This window comes from Magnolia sinica, chromosome 4 (genome assembly GCF_029962835.1).
Source record: "Magnolia sinica isolate HGM2019 chromosome 4, MsV1, whole genome shotgun sequence".
Lineage (NCBI taxonomy): Eukaryota > Viridiplantae > Streptophyta > Magnoliopsida > Magnoliales > Magnoliaceae > Magnolia > Magnolia sinica.
In genome coordinates, this window is record NC_080576.1 from 35,402,361 (window position 1) to 35,419,405 (window position 17,045).

The 17,045-nt window shown below is 42.6% G+C and overlaps 2 protein-coding genes across 2 annotated transcripts in view; one reads left to right on the forward strand and one right to left on the reverse strand.

Moving 5' to 3' along the window:
* The first annotated feature begins 5,573 nt into the window (after positions 1 to 5,573).
* The window catches only part of LOC131243007 (nascent polypeptide-associated complex subunit beta-like), a 36,373-nt gene continuing 24,901 nt past the window's right edge, over positions 5,574 to 17,045 (forward strand). Inside the window, exon 1 of the mRNA XM_058242050.1 lies at positions 5,574 to 5,693. The gene's annotated coding sequence lies outside the window, so the exon portion shown is untranslated. The remainder of the gene's footprint in view (positions 5,694 to 17,045) is intronic.
* LOC131244111 (uncharacterized) lies at positions 10,278 to 11,210 on the reverse strand. Its single transcript, XM_058243768.1, has one exon. It carries the CDS (start codon positions 11,208 to 11,210, stop codon positions 10,278 to 10,280), a length of 933 nt encoding a protein of 310 aa, XP_058099751.1.

Here is a 17,045-nt window from a genome sequence, read left to right on the forward strand (position 1 = left end):
GGTCAACTCTATAATGTAATATGAAGAGCGGCAATGGCCAACACAAATAAAGAGACGAGTGGCAGGGCCAACTCAATAAATTGATGAGGCAGGGGCAAGGTTTGCATCCATGACCTTACATAAATTAAGAGAAATCCCTTATAATTGACATCATGTCGTAAACCCAAAGAGCCAATAATTACAATGATAACGATGGAATCAATTGATAGGATAATTTCCAGAAAATATAAACATGAAAGGCATGATGAATTACATCATTAAAGGTATGAAAAGGCATGATAACTCTCATCATTAAAAGTATGGGAAGGCAAGATAATTCATATCATAAAATGCATGGAAAAGCAAAATAAATATAGTAACTTAAATTAGTGTAAGTTTAAAGGATAAAACCCTCACCTTTGGTTGTTTGATTGCCTAATACAAGATTAAATGCCGGGCTACACTCCTTAAGACCCGATCGTGTCCTAGTTCACATGATTAAGAATAAGCTAGATTCCATTGTTATACTAGGTGGGATTGATTCTAGAAGGAGATCTTGACTAAGGCCTGATTTAGACGCATTATATGACATGAAAACTAGATGATCCTTAATGTCCATACCTAGGGACTTCAACTTGTTCCTTTTTACTGAGTTGACTCGGTTTGACCAGGTGGGTTATTCCACGTCTAGCTATGTGAAAAAAAATAGAAAGAAAGAAATCTGGGAAAGGGAGGAGGTTGATCTTACCAAGATGTGGATCGAATTTTCTTAGAATTTTAAATCAAAAATTCTCAGCCAGAGCTGTCTCTTGTTGAAGAAACCGGAGTTGTTTTCCTCCACTCTCCCATTTCTCTCTCTTTCCCCTTCTTTTCCTGCTTCCGTTTCGTTATGGATGAGAGATGTTTTATAGGTTTAAAGGATTCTAGATCCTTCCTGCGTAAGATGGGTTTAAAGGATACTAGATCCTTCCCGTGTAAGATGGTTTTCGCATGCGAAAGGATTCTGTTTACGCATGGTGGCTTTTGCAACATATTGTGAGGTCCACTGTGATGTTAGATAAGAAATCTACTCCGTTCATTAGCTTTGCGAGGTGCCATTGTGCCATGGGCTAAAATCTGGGGTAGATCCGATGATATGGCGGCCCACATCAGAGGCGGTAAGATGGGATGAATCCTTTGACAACGCTTTCACCGCTCCTGTTACCGCGTGCGGGTGATTGCTATATGGGAGGGTTGTTTCGAAATAGGTGGTGTCCATTTGTGATTGACTTCTCCGAAGATCCACTCTGTTCACCACTTTTATATCGCTATGTTAGGACACAGGGTCAAATATGAGGCAATTTGGTTAGTTGAGTAGGCCGTACAGTGTGTCCAAGTAGCAGCCAATGCTCACCATTAAACCTTATGCATGAGAGACGTAGCTTGCTGTGACAATTTGAGATTTAATGGGAATTGGCTTCTTTTGTGACTTTACTATTAGTGGTTGTGTGATTCGCTCTGTTCATTACGTTTAACACGCTCTTTTTGGATAAGGGTCCAAAAATGAGATAGATCTGTTGATCGGGTGGGCCATACTATTCAATCGAGCATCACCGGTGGCATGTAATAGCATTGACTATTTACGATCTCGCTATCTATTTCTCAATCGGTGTCTAACACCCATTATGTCGAAATACACTGTCCGAATGTCTTGAAATTTGGTGAGTATTTGTCATTTTTTGTGCTCTTTCTATCGATCCAGTTTAGGTCTCGATCTCTCAAGGATGTTCAAGATGCTCTTTTAAATGGCTAACACACTCCTTAATTTAAAATAATGTTTGTACACATTTAATTAACGAGTCACCAAGTGGTTTAGGCCTATACCCTGAGATCTTCATAATGATCGGTTCACCACAATATTTGTGTGGCCCGTTTTGCGGATCCAATCATGAGGGATGGTGGTTAGCACTCTGACTATGTATGTAGGTGGATGTATGATTAGTTTCGTAAATGGATGGTCATAAAGCGGGTTGCTGGAGTGATTAGGGGTAAGACATGTATACCGTTAAATTCGAGTGACTTTTTATATGTGTAAGTTTCTTAGATTGTAATTCTAATGGTGGATTAAGCATATTCATATGGGGTGAACAACATGAACGGATCAGAATCTTGACTCGATAAGTGTACGAACGAATGTAAAGGTCAAGTAGCTAATTTACTACGATCTAAGGGCTGAAATTCGACGTGTACGCTTAATTTATGATAATTAGGGTTGGTATAAAATTTCACATGGAATGGATTGTGGGAACCATGCGATCTAGAATTCAGGGGTCTAGGTCAATGACATTTTCGTAATTATTGCTAATATGTAAGTTTTGGGAAATCCAATAGCTCCATGTGGTTATAGGCACGTTCTCTAAGTAATTATTATAAAAGAATGTATATCTAAATCATTACGGACAGGGAGTTATTCGTCGTGTTATTCATGGAAAAGTATTTACGTCAAATCACGTGATGGGTGGTCTTATCTTGAAATCAACTATCAAATGGTTGAATAAATTAAATGGAGGTAGTTCCCAACGGTTAAGTTTGTATTAGGGTGAGGATGTTAGGCTAAGATAGTTGGATTGGTATCGTACATGTGTACATACTAAATAAATTATTTGGTAACGCTCGAGAACTTTCAATAATCGGGTATTGAAAAGTTCGGGGTGTTACATCATGCCATAAAATGAATTGACAAAGTAAGTGATCACAATGGATAAAACACACACATCATGGTGGGAGTTCACATACCTTTTCTAGCATCGACCAAATCTTGACGTGTGTGTGGGTATTAGAGGACTCACTTCCTAATTTAAGTACCGTTGTAGAGCCCAACTGACTATTAGGTTGGCATGGTTTTGGGGCTCATAATGCTAGCAGGGCAAACCAAACCTGGGATGGTGATTTTTGTTATGGTCCAAGAGTTTAATGGCCCAACTTAGATGTATTCTATTTATTAGAGAACCTTTGGCATATTGATTAGGTTATTAACATTTTTTGAACTAGGATAAGACTGAGGCTATATTAAGTCTCAACATAAATATCAACAGTGGGTTCATAAATTAGACGGCTAGGATTCATGGATATGTTATGCCACATGACACTTGATGAGATGTCACCACCACCCGAATTCACTCTCGAAATGCGTTAGGTACCCACTAAGGTTAATTTCCCAAGCCGACCCCCTCATGAGTGAAGCTTTCATGAGATCTACTCGATCCATCAGGTACTCTGTCTCTTGTTAACCCTTGAATCCAAAAATGACTATAATCCAAAAGACAGACATGCCACCACATAGAAAAATAGTTGAGATGGAACACCTACCAGTAAAAAAACTTCATAGGCACATTGTAATGTTTATTTGTGATCCAACCTATTAAGTAGTTCACACATTCTTGACTGAAAGGAAATTATGAATATCAACTTCATCAAAAAATTTTGTGGCACATTAAAAGTTTTTAATGATGAGTATTTAATCACCATTATTTCCTATGGTGCGGTTTAATCACCATTGTTTCCTATGGTGTAGTCCACTCGATGTTTGGATTTGCCTTATTTTTAGCCTCATGCTCATGTTATAAAGTGAATTAAATGAATTGACAAAGTAAACAATCTTAATGGATAAAACACATACATCATGGTGGGAGTTCACATACCTTTTCTAGCATCGACCAAATCTTGACGTGTGTGTGGGTACCAGAGGACTCGCTACCTAATTTGAGTACCGTTGTAGAGCCCAACTGCTATTAGGCTGGCATGGTTTTGGGGCTCATAATGCTAGCGGGGCAAACCAAACATGGGATGGTGATTTCTGTTATGGTCCAAGAGTTTAATAGCCCAACATAGATGTATTTTATTTATTATAGAACTTTTGACATATTGATTAGGTTATTAACATTTTTTGAACTAAGATAAGATCGAAGCTATATTAAGTCTCGGCATAAATATCAAGAGGAGAAGGACACAAAGCTGGAGTTTGTGTTTAGGCACGACGTATCATGACCCAAGCCTATTTGCTTCGAACCAAATGGTCTACAACACAGCTAACTCTATAGGGCCACCACATTGTATAAGTAAAATCTAGTCTGTCCATCATGTGCTATCCTCAATGTTATTGCCGGGACAAAAAATAAGATAGATCCACAACTCTAGTGGGCCACATCATAAAAAAGGACAGGGATGACATGCCAACCATAGATTTGAGTGTGGGGACACAATGGTGGGATGCAGATTATCTACTGACAAGTTGATTAGTGAAACTCGCTACTAAAGTGATGTCACCAAGTTCTGTGAGCCCCACCATGATGTATGTTTTGTATCCATACCATTCATCCATTTGATTGGATTAGATTAAGGCATGACCTAAAGAATGAATAAGATCCAAAGCTCAAGTGGATTCCACGTAGAAAATAGTAGAGAGAGTAACCCCACCATTAAAAACTTCTAAAAGCTGCAAAAGTTTGTGATCAAGCTGATATTTGTGTTTTCTCTTCTTTCATGTGTGTTAACACATGAACAGGTGGTATCTCAAATAAACATAATGGTGGACCTTAGAAAGGTTTATACGGTGGGCGTCACTCTCCTCAATGTTTTATGTGGTGGAGTCCACTCCAGCTCAGGATCTGACTCGGAACAGGCCATGTCGTGGACCCAGGTAGACCTGGCCTATAGCATTGATGAATCACATTCGCTGATGAGAGTACCCTGTCGTTCCTCCCAATTCATTACTACCTTCCAGGCTGCACGACAGTTGATGAGTCACCACATGCACTGAAGTAATCTTGACCATCGAAAAACTCTCAGTCCTCATCATGGATGGAACCTATCCCAGAATTCATGGCTGACCGATCTTTATCACCTGATTTTGACTGTTGATCAGATTACTTAAATCCACCCACCAGTCATACGATCCACATCATCCCACCAGAATGCTTCTGGGTTATACATCATCATTAGTGGGCCCACAAATTGGACGGCTAGGATTGATGAATATGTTATGCCACGTGAACACTGGACGAGATGTCACCACCACATAGATTCACTCCCGTTACGCGCTAGTACCAACCAGGGTTAATTTCTCAAACTTAGAGCCACGTGGGTGGAGCTTTCATGAGATCCACTCCGTCCATCATCTACATTGTCTCTTCTGAGCCGTTGAATCCAAAAATCACCACAATAAAAATACAGATAGGACACGGCATAGGAAACCGTTGGGATGAAATGCTCACCATTAGTTTTCTGCAGGGTCCACCGTAGTGTTTATATACCATCTGATCCATTCATCTGATATACCTAATCAGGATGAAATAATTATAAGAAAATCAAAGCATTTCAAAACTCTTATCGGCCATATCACGTGAATTTAGAGGCTTTAGTTATAATATTTTTTAGAGTGGCCCACCTGAGAGTTTAATCAGCCTGGTTTTTGGGATGGAGGCCAACACAGGAAATGTGTACCTAATGGACGGCGTGGGTTTCATCAATTCATTTCACCCAAGCTATAAAGGTTACCGCGGTACCGCGAGTTACACAAGCTTTTTCCATTCACCTCCTACTGCAATATCCACGACCAAACATGGGCATTTTCGGTATTCCATAAACAGATAGACGTATAAATACCTCTTTACTCCTTCCTTCTTCAGCTCCCTGTTTCCTGCGGCGTTACCGTTCAGTCTCCAAACCCTACCAAGGTATTTTTTTTCCCCCAGAAATCTCCTTCCCTTCATCTTATATTTCCAGTCTTGCCCCTCTTCCTTCTGTCTGTCTTGGAAACCTCTCATTTCATGTTCTTTATCTTCTGGATTTCTAGGGTTTTAGCTGTTTTACTCAGTTCTCGAATCGTCTAGGGCTTCTTTGGAGGCCAGGTTTTTTTTGTTTTCTTTCTTCTAGTTATTATGTCTTTTTTTTGGCATTGGTTTGATGTTATAAACTGGCTTATATTTCCTGAATTGAATTTGTTATGGTTTGAAGGATGGGCTCAATACGACCTCCTTGATTTTGGTACTTGTGACGAGGTGTTTGTTTTTGTGTTTGTGTTTGTGTTGAATGCTTTTGTGATGTTCTTGGCATTTTCTTCCTTGGTGTTTTTTTTTTTTTTTTTTTTGAATTTGAAGTTCAGATATGCAATACAAGTTTGAAATGAGGGGTGGTGTGTTCTAGATGGTGAATGCGATGATGAATAGATGTACTTGGTTTACAGATTAGAAGAAAATTTTTAACTGTTGTTTGTTTCATCCACTTTTGATTTAGACGATCGGACCTTTTCTTTTCTGTTTGTTTTGCGGAGTAGGAAAATATGTTTTCTTTCCTTCGTGGAGCAAATGGCATTCATGTATGTATCATGTGAAATTGAAAGAGTTAGGGTTTGTTTGGATGAACCCTAGAATGGAATGGTACTGAACGAGGCCTGGCTTCACTGCATTTTGTGGAGCGAGGTGTTTGTTGTGTCCCTCGAATGTGGATATGGGATGCACTGAATGATATTGTCTGCAGAAAAGATGCTATGGTGTCAACGACTCAATCTTGTTCCGATTACATCCACATTTTGTGCACTGGATGATGGATCTGCCCTCATTGTTAGTTTGATATTGAGGAGCCCTATGAATACCAACATGAGTTTTTTTTTAAATTTTTTTTCCACTGCCCATTTACTACAGTATATCCTTATAAACGTCTTCATTGGGCACTTGCTTTTCATCTGGAATGGTGGAAAAGGGGTAAGGCATAGATGATGATGATGATATTTTAGTTGGGCTCTTGCCCTTCCTCATCATGGTTTTCTGGATTTGTGGGTAGAATGTGAAAAACCTCACAGACATTGATAATATTTAGATGAGCCAAATGAGGCCACCAATCTGTTTATTATTGTTGTCAATATTCTCTTGAAACAAGTAACATCCTCGCTTACTAATGTGCGGCATAAACTTGTTAAGATGCTTGCCACTTGCATGTGCAGAAATGGTGTAATGTGATCACAGGAGCTAGGAAACTCCATGCACTCTGTTTTGGTGTGTTACAAGTGAATGATGGCTATAGAGCCATATTGCAAAGCACCTTGTGGAAAATTTCAACTTTCCATTTGATGTGCTCGAGGGTGTTTTATTTCAATACATATTAGACGAGAGTGGGAAAAACTAGGAGCATGCATTAGGATGTGGGAGTGTTAGTATGTTGAAATTTGGTAGTCAATTTGCGTTTGGCATATTAAAAAATAACACTCATGCAAATGAGTTATATAGTTAAATAATTGCTTTTAGATCATGTGGGTCGACTAGGAAAACTGGAAAACCTTAGGGCCCGTTTGGGAGCATGGATTCCGAACCCCCTGGATTTGGAAACCCCTGGATTTGAAATCCTCTTATTGCGTTTGGCACCCTAGATTCAGAATCTACTTTAATCTAAAAGTAGCTATGCATAGTATATTTACAGGGGTTTAAATTTAATTACTAAATCAACTTTAATATCTCTAATTAGTGAGCGTATGAAATGTTTGACACAATGGTTGTAATAAGCCCGTTGACATATACACTGTGCCCGAAAATGATGAAATTCTAAGTCTCGGATGGGCCACAAGCACGAGATCACGTCCTAGTGACTAACCAACGATTTTTAATGGTTGATTTACATGAACAATGTTTGGACGGCGTTGATCATCGTATTAAAGTAATTATAGTGATGCAATTGATAATCTAATTATTTCGGGATATCGTTAGTGGGCCATGTGTCCAATAGATTAATAGTCTAGTGACACACGCGTTACACATGCAACTCTTGGAAATATTTTAGATGTAATCGAAGCTTTCACCGTGGATTTCAAACCCCCTGTTTGAGGGGATTTGAAACCCCCCGTTGCTTTATGGTGCCAAACAACCAGGTGATTTGAAACCCCCTCAAATCCCCTCAAATCCCCCCAAATCAATGGTGCCAAATGACCCCTTAGGTTAGCATGTGTATGGGGTTTTCTTTTTCAATGTAAGGGCCTGTTTGATTTTCATCTTTTTTTTTTCCCAAAGATAACGATAATATATTAAACGGAAACAGGAATACAAAAGATAAATCTGCTGAGATAGCAGAAGAAGAGAATAAAAAAACTAAAAACCTAAAAAAAGCAGATCGCAATGGTTGAACCCTTTGATGTAAACCACCCATTCTGTAATCATTTTTTTAGCCCTTGCCCAAACTACTTGAATCGTAGACTGATTATCATTAAAGCATCTTTCATTTCTTTCCTCCCAAATGGACCACCAAATGGCGAGGATCGCCATCCTCCAAAGCCGAGTTTTGACTTTTCAAGTTTAAAACCATGCCACGAAACCATCGTATTGGAGCTAGAATTCGGAATACACCCGTTGACATTGAATCTCTTGAAGAATTCAGCCCAAATCTGAGATATGAATGGGCAGTGAAGCAGTAAATGATCCATCGACTCTTCATCCTGCATGCAGCAAAGACATATTAACTAGCTGCATTCCCCTTTTTCTTAAGTTATCGACTATTAGGATCCGGTTTTTGGCAGCCAGCCAAGCAGAACATATGTATTTGGGAGGAGCAGGATATTTCTAGATGAAAGGAAGGGCCGAAGAAGATGATATGGGAGGAGGGGTGAGGATGGAGTAAAAAGACCTGACTGAGAACACGTTAGATTTGTCTCTGTTCCAAATCAAACCGTCAGCAGTAGAGGAGTCCGGCACTATCCCAGAGTTGCATTCTAACAGATCCATGTATTCAGCAATCTCCCGATCGTGCAGGTTTCTGGTGCACTTAACTTCCCAAACGATGTTGGAGGCCATCCCAATGAAGCAGCTGGCAACAGAGATGTGTTTATCAGGGGCGAGGCGGTAGATACGGGGAAATCTGATTTTAAGGGGTTCCTCACCCACCCACCGGTTCTCCCAAAATCTGATGGTAGTTCTGTTGCCCAGACTGAAGTTGATATTGTCCGTCACCGCCTTCTTGGATCGCAGAATCCCTCTCCAGATGTACGAGGCTCTGTATGCGGTGGAGTCCTTGGTCCACCAACCTCCAGGGGAGCTGCCAGACTTGCCTTTAACGATGGAAGCCCATAAGGAGTTGCGTTTATTGCCCAACCTCTATGTCCACTTTCCCAAAAGAGCCCTATTCATAATTTTCAGTTTCCTGATACTAGCACCCCCTTCCTGAAAATGTTTACAAACTTGTTGCCAGTCCAGAAGATGCAGCTTCTTCTGGTTATCTTTTTCGCACCAAAGGAAATCACGACGAAGATTATCGGTTTTTTGCAACACTGATTGGGGACATTTGAAAAGCGTCATGAAGTAGACAGGGAGATTAGAGAGAGCTGATTTGATCAGAGTCAATCGACAGATAACGACACTTCCATCTGGCTAAATACTTCTGAAATTTGCTGACGATCTTGTCCCACATGGATTTTGGAGGGGGGCCAATGGATAGGGGAAGGCCCGCAGAAGTGGAGGGGAAAACATCAGCTGGACATCCAAGGGAATCGGCGAAGGATGTGAGCTCGTTGTTGGGGAGGTTTATACCGAATATTTTAGATTTGGCCAGATTTACTCTCAGCCCTGACACCGCCTCGAAACAGAGAAGAGTCGTGTGAAGATTTTCAATAAAAACCAGATCTGCTTTCGAGAGAATGAGAGTATTGTCAGCAAATTGGATGTGGGTAGTAGGCGTATGCACTCCCGGCATTTTGATACCTTTAAGAATCCCCGTTGCCTGACCATGGAGCAACATTTGTGAAAGAGCCTTGCCGATCCAAAGAAAGAGAAGAGGTGAGAGAGGATCACCCTGCCGAATGCCCCTGTAGCTATTGAAAAAACCTTTAGGGGTCTCGTTGAGTAAGATAGAAAAGTGTGCCGATCTAACACACTCGATAATCCTGCTCCTCCACTTCGCTCCGAATCCCATACGGCCCATCATATAGTGGAGGAAATTCCACTCCACATGATCGTATGCCTTTTCGATATCTAAATTGCAGAAAATACCCTTCAGTTTGTCTTTGTGACACGTATGGAGGCACTCGTTTGCGATCAGCGCACCATCCACGATTTGTCTTCCCCTGATGAATGCATTCTGATTTTTGGATATTAACTTCCCCATCACCTTTGATAACCTATTCGCCAGGATTTTGGCGAGAATTTTGTATGGACCCCCAATCAAGCTGATAGGCCGAAATTCGGCAAAAGAACTCGCACTAGCTACCTTCGGGATAAGGGCAATAGAAGATGCTCCAAGGCTTTTGGATAATCTACCCCTGAGATGAAATTCATGCAGAAAGTCTAAGATATCTTGGCAGACATTCTCCCAAAAGGTTTGAAAAAACACCATGGGGAAACCATCTGGGCCAGGGGAATTATCACTCCCAGCGAAGCCATAGACTCTTTAACTTCTTCAGAAAACGGGACCTCGAGGAGACTCGCCTCTGTGTCTTCCAGCTGATCGAAAGAGATGCCGTCAAGGGTGGGTCTGCTCCAACCTTCAGAGGACAGAAGAGATTGGAAATGACGGATAGCTTGCTCAGCTATTTCCTGTTTATCATCTATCTGAGTACCGTCGACATTGATGCTTTTGGCACGAGCTTGCATGTTGGCAATGTAATGGAAACGACGGGTGTTCCTGTCTCCTTCTGAAATCCATCTGACCCTAGATTTCAGTTTCCAAGAGACTTCGTCCTCCAAAGCTCTGGCTGACAAGGATTGGATAATTTGAATGCACCTGGACAATCTTTTAATATATATGGAACCACCTTTGGCTTCCTCGTCGAGACGTTGGAGCTCAAAGAACAAAGCTTCAGTGTCAGCATGACGCTTGCGAAGTTCCCCTTCTTTCCATTCCTTTAACCTTTCCTTGAGAAGTCTGAGCTTGCACAACAACCTATGCCAAGCAAAGCCATCAACTTGGAAGATGGACCACCATTCCACAATTTTTTGATGAAATCCGTCAATCTGGAGCCACGCCGAATTAAATCTGAGAGGCTTAGGACCCCAATTATCTTCTTCCGTGGATAACATAATCGGACAGTGATCCGATGTGGTCCTGGGAAGAGCCAGTTGAGAGGAGGTAGGGAAACCCTCCAGCCAGTCCGTCGAAAGGAGTCTATCCAATCTCGATTGGATTTGATCCCTGCGCCCATTAGTCCTAGTATATGTAGCTCCAAACAGGGGTAAGTCTACCAACTCCTGATTTTGGATCCAGTCCGAGAAGGCTTCCATAGCTACCGAAATTCTTCTACGGCAAGAATGTTCCGTAGCAAGACGAACCACATTAAAATCGCCTACAAAACAACAAGGACTAGTAAATGATTGTCTGGAAGCAGACAATTCATCCTAGAAGTTTGGTCTGATAGAATTCTCATTAGGACCATACACAGAGGAAATGAGACAACGGAAGTTAGAAGACTTATCTAAGGATAATTGACACCGAAAAGTTCCCGACGAATGTCGCCTGAATGTCCCAATTAGACGATTTCCAGGCAATTAGAATTCCACCCGACGAGCCGGAAGCATCTAACGTAGCTCGCGCAGCATCTTTGGCTTCCCATAGCGAAGCCAACAGTCTCTTCGTAAGAACTTTAGTTTCCTGGAGGCAAATGACGTCCAGATTTTTTCTCCCGATAGATTTCTTGATTAAGCACCTTTTCTGCTTCAATCGCACCCCCTGCACATTCCATGATAGGATTCTCATTGGGGCACTGAACTTCCCCGGTTCCCCTTACAGCCTTGTTTAGCTCTGGAGGCTGCAAGGAGTCCAGGGCTCGGTTGCAGATTTTGGAGTTCCCTGTTGCTAATTGATTTGGTTACTAGTTTGATTGGAGTTCTGGTGGTAGGGAGAGGTCTTCCTCTGTTTTCAATATATTGGAACAACAACGATTGAATGGGCAGGGCTTGTAAATATTTTCCATGGTTATGATCTCTCCTTTCTATGTTGTTAGGTTTTCTGCTACCTCAGCAGAGGCCTCTTTCCATTTGTACCTGTTCTCTTTTTAATATATTATTCCAGTTATCCTTAAAAAAAAAATATATTGGAACAACGCGGTATAATCTTCATCTCTATCTTCGAACGATAAACCGAGAGATCTACCGACATGGCTAACCGCATCTTCGATCCATCTCTTATTATGGATCGATTCGAATAATTCTTCTCTAGATTTATCTTCTTTGGAATCTTGTTCGGCAGATTCCTGCTGATGATGTAGATGGTCCCCCCGCATCTGCAGAGGCTCAGCTTCGATCACGTCACCTGGTAAGGCTTCCTGAAATAAGGTGATAGGGCTCAAGTCAGCCCAATCCCGAGACTGAGGCACGGACGTAACATGGGATGAGGGAAGCGAGGAAACAGTTTGGGACTCGGAAAATCGGCACTCAGAATCATCGGCTCTGGAGAACTCGTCTTCCATGAGTGAGGGACACTGATGTGAAAGTAGAGGGGGAGGTAGAGGAGTATACAATGGGGCAGAGCTGTGGAGATGGGTGAAGATATTATCTTGAATGGACGGTGGACGGGATAGGATTGATAGGTTGGGGACTTGAGTCGGGAGTGAATGATCGGGATCGGGTGTGGGTATTCGGGTAGAGGTCTTGAGGGGGTGTTGGATCCGGGTCGGGAGCCGACCCAAAACTTTCGTCCCGATGTCAATAAGGGAAGTAAGGCGCGGACTGCCCGATGTTGAAAACACGTGGATGGATGGTTGCTCATCTTCTCGGAAGTTGGTTGCCATGCGTCCGCATCTCCGGGTCTTTGAGATATGAAATCCCGTACGACTCGAGAGGAGCTACAGAGGGGGGAGACGTGGCACCATCTGGTTCGTAGTAGACACGTTCTTAGCCGAGCCATCGCTTCGAGTTGCCGTCGCCCGAGTCGCATTAAACACATGCAGTCCACGTGTCGCAATCTGCATCTCTCTCGGAGACTTATCTTGGAAGAAAGGAGAAGCGTCTACGAAACGCCTCACCGAAGCTTCTGAGGGTCCGTCACGTATATCCTTGGCGATCGAGGCGCCGACCCTATCATAATTATCTGCAGAGTGATTGACAGGAGGCTGTTCTGGTGGTTCGCTGGAGTATTGAAACCGAACTCCATCTTGCGACGACTCTGATTTAGGTTTTGACGATTGTAGGGTGGGGTCTTTAGCTCTCCAAATGTCTCCCCAACGGGGATACGAGGCACTAGGCATCTCCCTTACCACTGGCAACGTCAGTTGGCGGTCTGGTGCATTTAACAGAATATGTGAGGGCATGGGGGCTCCCTTCATCCTCCTAACATGAGCTCTAATGACTCCCACTTCTACTCCTAGTTTCGTTTTGGAATCCAATTCCAGCAAAAATCCCAAACATGAGGCTACTGATATTAGAAACTCGTCATACCAACATTCTAATGGGATATTCCATATAAGAACCCACACATTCTCCATCCCAAACAGAGAGTATTCATCCCAGGTCATGACTCTAACCATTGACCATAAGAGTGGAGGTGGCCGGCCATGGTCAGCATCTCATGGTTGAGACTAGGACAAACCTTGAACCATAGCTCGTTGTATCCCAGGGGCTTCAAAACGTAATTACCAGGGTGAAACCCAGTGCAATCCTTGATCCACTCCTTTACCTACGTCATCGAGGCTCCTTCTTTGGTGGTAATGACCATCGTCTTCTCCAACTTTGTCTTAGCTTGGGAGAAACTTTCCAGATTGACAGAGATAACAGGCTTCGTCTGGAATTCCTTGTCTTCTACCTTATCTTCTTCCTGGACCTGTCCCGACGAGGCGGTGGGACCAGTGTTAGGATGATCTTGGATATTTGAAGGCTCGTTAGGGGCTGGGATAGGAGCTGAGTTACCCAAGAGAAGAACATATCTGAAAGATTGTAATGCAGGGGCATTTTCACACTGGGCTCGAGTGGCGTCGCCTGTGGGATGCAGGGGCACACTCGGGGTGGGTGACCATGCAATTTGGGGCCCACGGGGGAGGTCTCGTGTTCGAGACTCCTTACCAGGGGTGATTAATGCACATTTCACACCGGGCTCGAGTGGGGTAGCCCGTGGGATACGGGGACACACTCGGGGTGGGCGGCCCATATGATTTAGGGCCCACGAAGGCAGGGTATCCCAAATTGGTTACATAACGGCCGATACGTAACAGTAACGGTGGGGCCCGTTATGCGATACGGGGGGGTAACGGGCGATGGGCCGATATTGTAACCGTAACGCCCGTTACGGGCCATAATGGCCGTTATGGACCCGTAATGGCTGTTACGGGCCTTGAAAAAAAGAAAAAGAAAAAACATACCTTTTTCCTTTCTTTTCTTCTTCTTCTTCTCTTTCTTCTTCTTCTTCTTCTTCTTCTTCTTCTTCCTCTTCTCGGACAGCTGCGGCTGCAGCCTTCGTTTTCTTCTTCTTCCTCCTCTTCTCGGACAGCTGCGGCTGCAGCCTTCGTTTTCTTCTTCTTCTTCTCTCTCTCTCTCTCCCTTTCTGTTCTTTCCCTCTTTCCCTCTTTTTTCTTCTCTCTTCTTTCCCTCTTTTTTCTTTTCGGTTTCCCTCTCCTTTTTTTCTTTTTTTTTTTTGCATGTGTACCACACACCAGCTTAGCTGCTGTAGGTACGTGTCACCCTAAGATGAGCGCTGACACTCCTCGATCTCCGAGTTGTACAAACGGTTCAAAGGATATCAAAGTTATATGGGCTCCACAGTGATGTATTTATTATATCTACACCGTTCATCTATTTTTAAATATCATTTTAGAGCATTACCCAAAAAATGAATTGTATCCAAAGATCGTCTGGACCACACCAAAAATAACAACGGAGATGATGATTTTCACCGTTAAACAATTTGTAGGCCCACCATAACATTTATTTTCCATCCAATCTGTTCATAGGGTCAAAAAGACCTAAATGAAGAGGAAAAACAAATTTCATATTGATCCAAAAGTTCTATGATCCCAAAAAAGGTTTCAATGGTAGACGTTCAATCGGCCACTGTTTTTTGCAGTGTGGTCCACTTGATAATTAGATCTGTATTATTTTTCGTGTCAAGCCTTAAGACGATCTCGTCAAATGAATGGACGGTTTAGATATAACACATTCATCACGGGTGGGGCCCAAAAAACTTTGACACGTGTGCTACACTTCACAATCTGAGTCCCGCCTAATTCGAGCCCTTAAAAAATTGTACACGAGACATATATTAACTTAAAATTTACCAATTAAATTATGAACTGCAATTGCTAACTCACAATGCCAAAATCAAATTATTTGAATAGTTTTTTTAATTGTTATTTTGGGGACTTTTATTTTTTAAAATAGGGCGTTTTGGTTTTTTTCATGATTCACTATCCAATAAATGTCCACCAATACATAAGTGGGATAATGGCAATAAATTGCATGAATTTGAGGCTAATTTGGAGCATAGATTGGTCCTCCAAGTCAGTGGCAACGCCATCTACTTGAATTTAATTTCATTTTTTTAGAGAACTATTGGGAGAAAGATATTAAATTATTAAGTATATAAATTAGATATTTAGAAAATTAAATATATCAATTTTGTAGTCAAATTCAGGTTACCTGGTTCAAAAATTAATCAGACAGTCCGATACAACTTCTCACCAAGGAGTGGACCGTTACACCACCATAAACATGTTCCAATTTATAAATGAATGCATATTTGGAATGCTTATAATATTCCGGATTTAATCCATATTTTTTCATATTTTTTTGGCAAAAAAAATAATTTGCGCCGTTACGGGCTGTTATGCCCCCGTATCGCCGTTACCCCCCATATCCGTATTGGTTTTGGAGGGCACCGTTACGCCAACCGATACCGATATGGGATACCTTGCACGAGAGGGGTTCAGCTGAGGTCCTAACCTATGAGATGTGGAGCCTGGGCTATGAGATAAAGGGATTTATTCGCCATACTTTAACAGTTTGAGCTTTTAGAGCAAGTGGTTAATTGTCACACATCAAATTGGTATCAGAGTGGGAGGTCTTGTGTTCGAGACACCTCACCGGGGGTAATTAATGTAGGGGCATTTTCACACTGGGCTCGAGTGGGGTTGCCCGTGGGATGTAGGGGCACACTCGGGGTGGGTGACCCATGCGATTTGGGGCCCACGGGAGAGGTCTCGTGCTCGAGACTCCTTACCAGGGGTGATTAATGCGCATTTCACACTGGGCTAGAGTGGGGTCGCCCGTGGGATGCGGGGACACACTTGGGGTGGGCGGCCCATGTGATTTGGGGCCCACAAAGGGGGTTCGGCCGAGGTCCTAACCCATGAGATGTGGGGCCTGGGCTATGAGATAAAGGGATTAATTCGCCATACTTTAACAGTTCGAGCTATTAGAGCAAGTGGTTAATTGTCCTACATCAGATTGGCCTTCCTGTCCCACTGAAAGGGAACTGGTGGGGGCATTAAAGGCCGCCTTTGGGAGGTCTGCTGAAGTGAGTTTTTTTTTACTGAAGATCAGTTGGAGGGCCTAAATCAATTTCTCTGCACCAGCATTGGGACCCCCGCAAGCTTCACCCCGTGTAACATTTCATTCGCCCTGGCGAGCTCAGCTTCTGAGCCCATACGAACAAGGGTAAAGCCACGATAGGTACCATTACTTTTGTCTCTTGGCATTACCACATCCATAACGGCCCCTGCCCAACCAAAAATCCTGGAAATGTTAATCGGTAGCCATCCGGGTGGATAGCCTCTAACGAAGAGGGTAGGGTAGGAAAATCTCTTTCTTCCTGCATGGCTTGTAAACTTTTGGTTCTACTTCTTGCTTGAAACCACTCTCCATTTACTGGTTCCGCCGTCGTCCGATTCGACTTTGTCTTGCTCAACTTCGTCAGGAGTGGTCAAGCTTTCTAACCCTTTGCCTCTAACTAAATCGCCTCTTCCCAATTTCATTCAGGTTCCTTCTGATCTCGTATCATTGTTACGAGTATCACGTCGCATGCCGCCGCCGCCGCCGCCGTCGGAGATCAGGTCAAACTTTTAGAAAGGTCCTTGGCAAACATGTTTTTTACCTATTCCTTTTAAGGAAGGTCCTTGGCAAACATGTTTTTTA

What these genes read in the sequence shown, in the direction of transcription:
- LOC131244111 (XM_058243768.1), bottom strand. Translation starts at nt 11,210, where the DNA reads ATGGAAGCCTTCTCGGACTGGATCCAAAATCAGGAGTTGGTAGACTTA.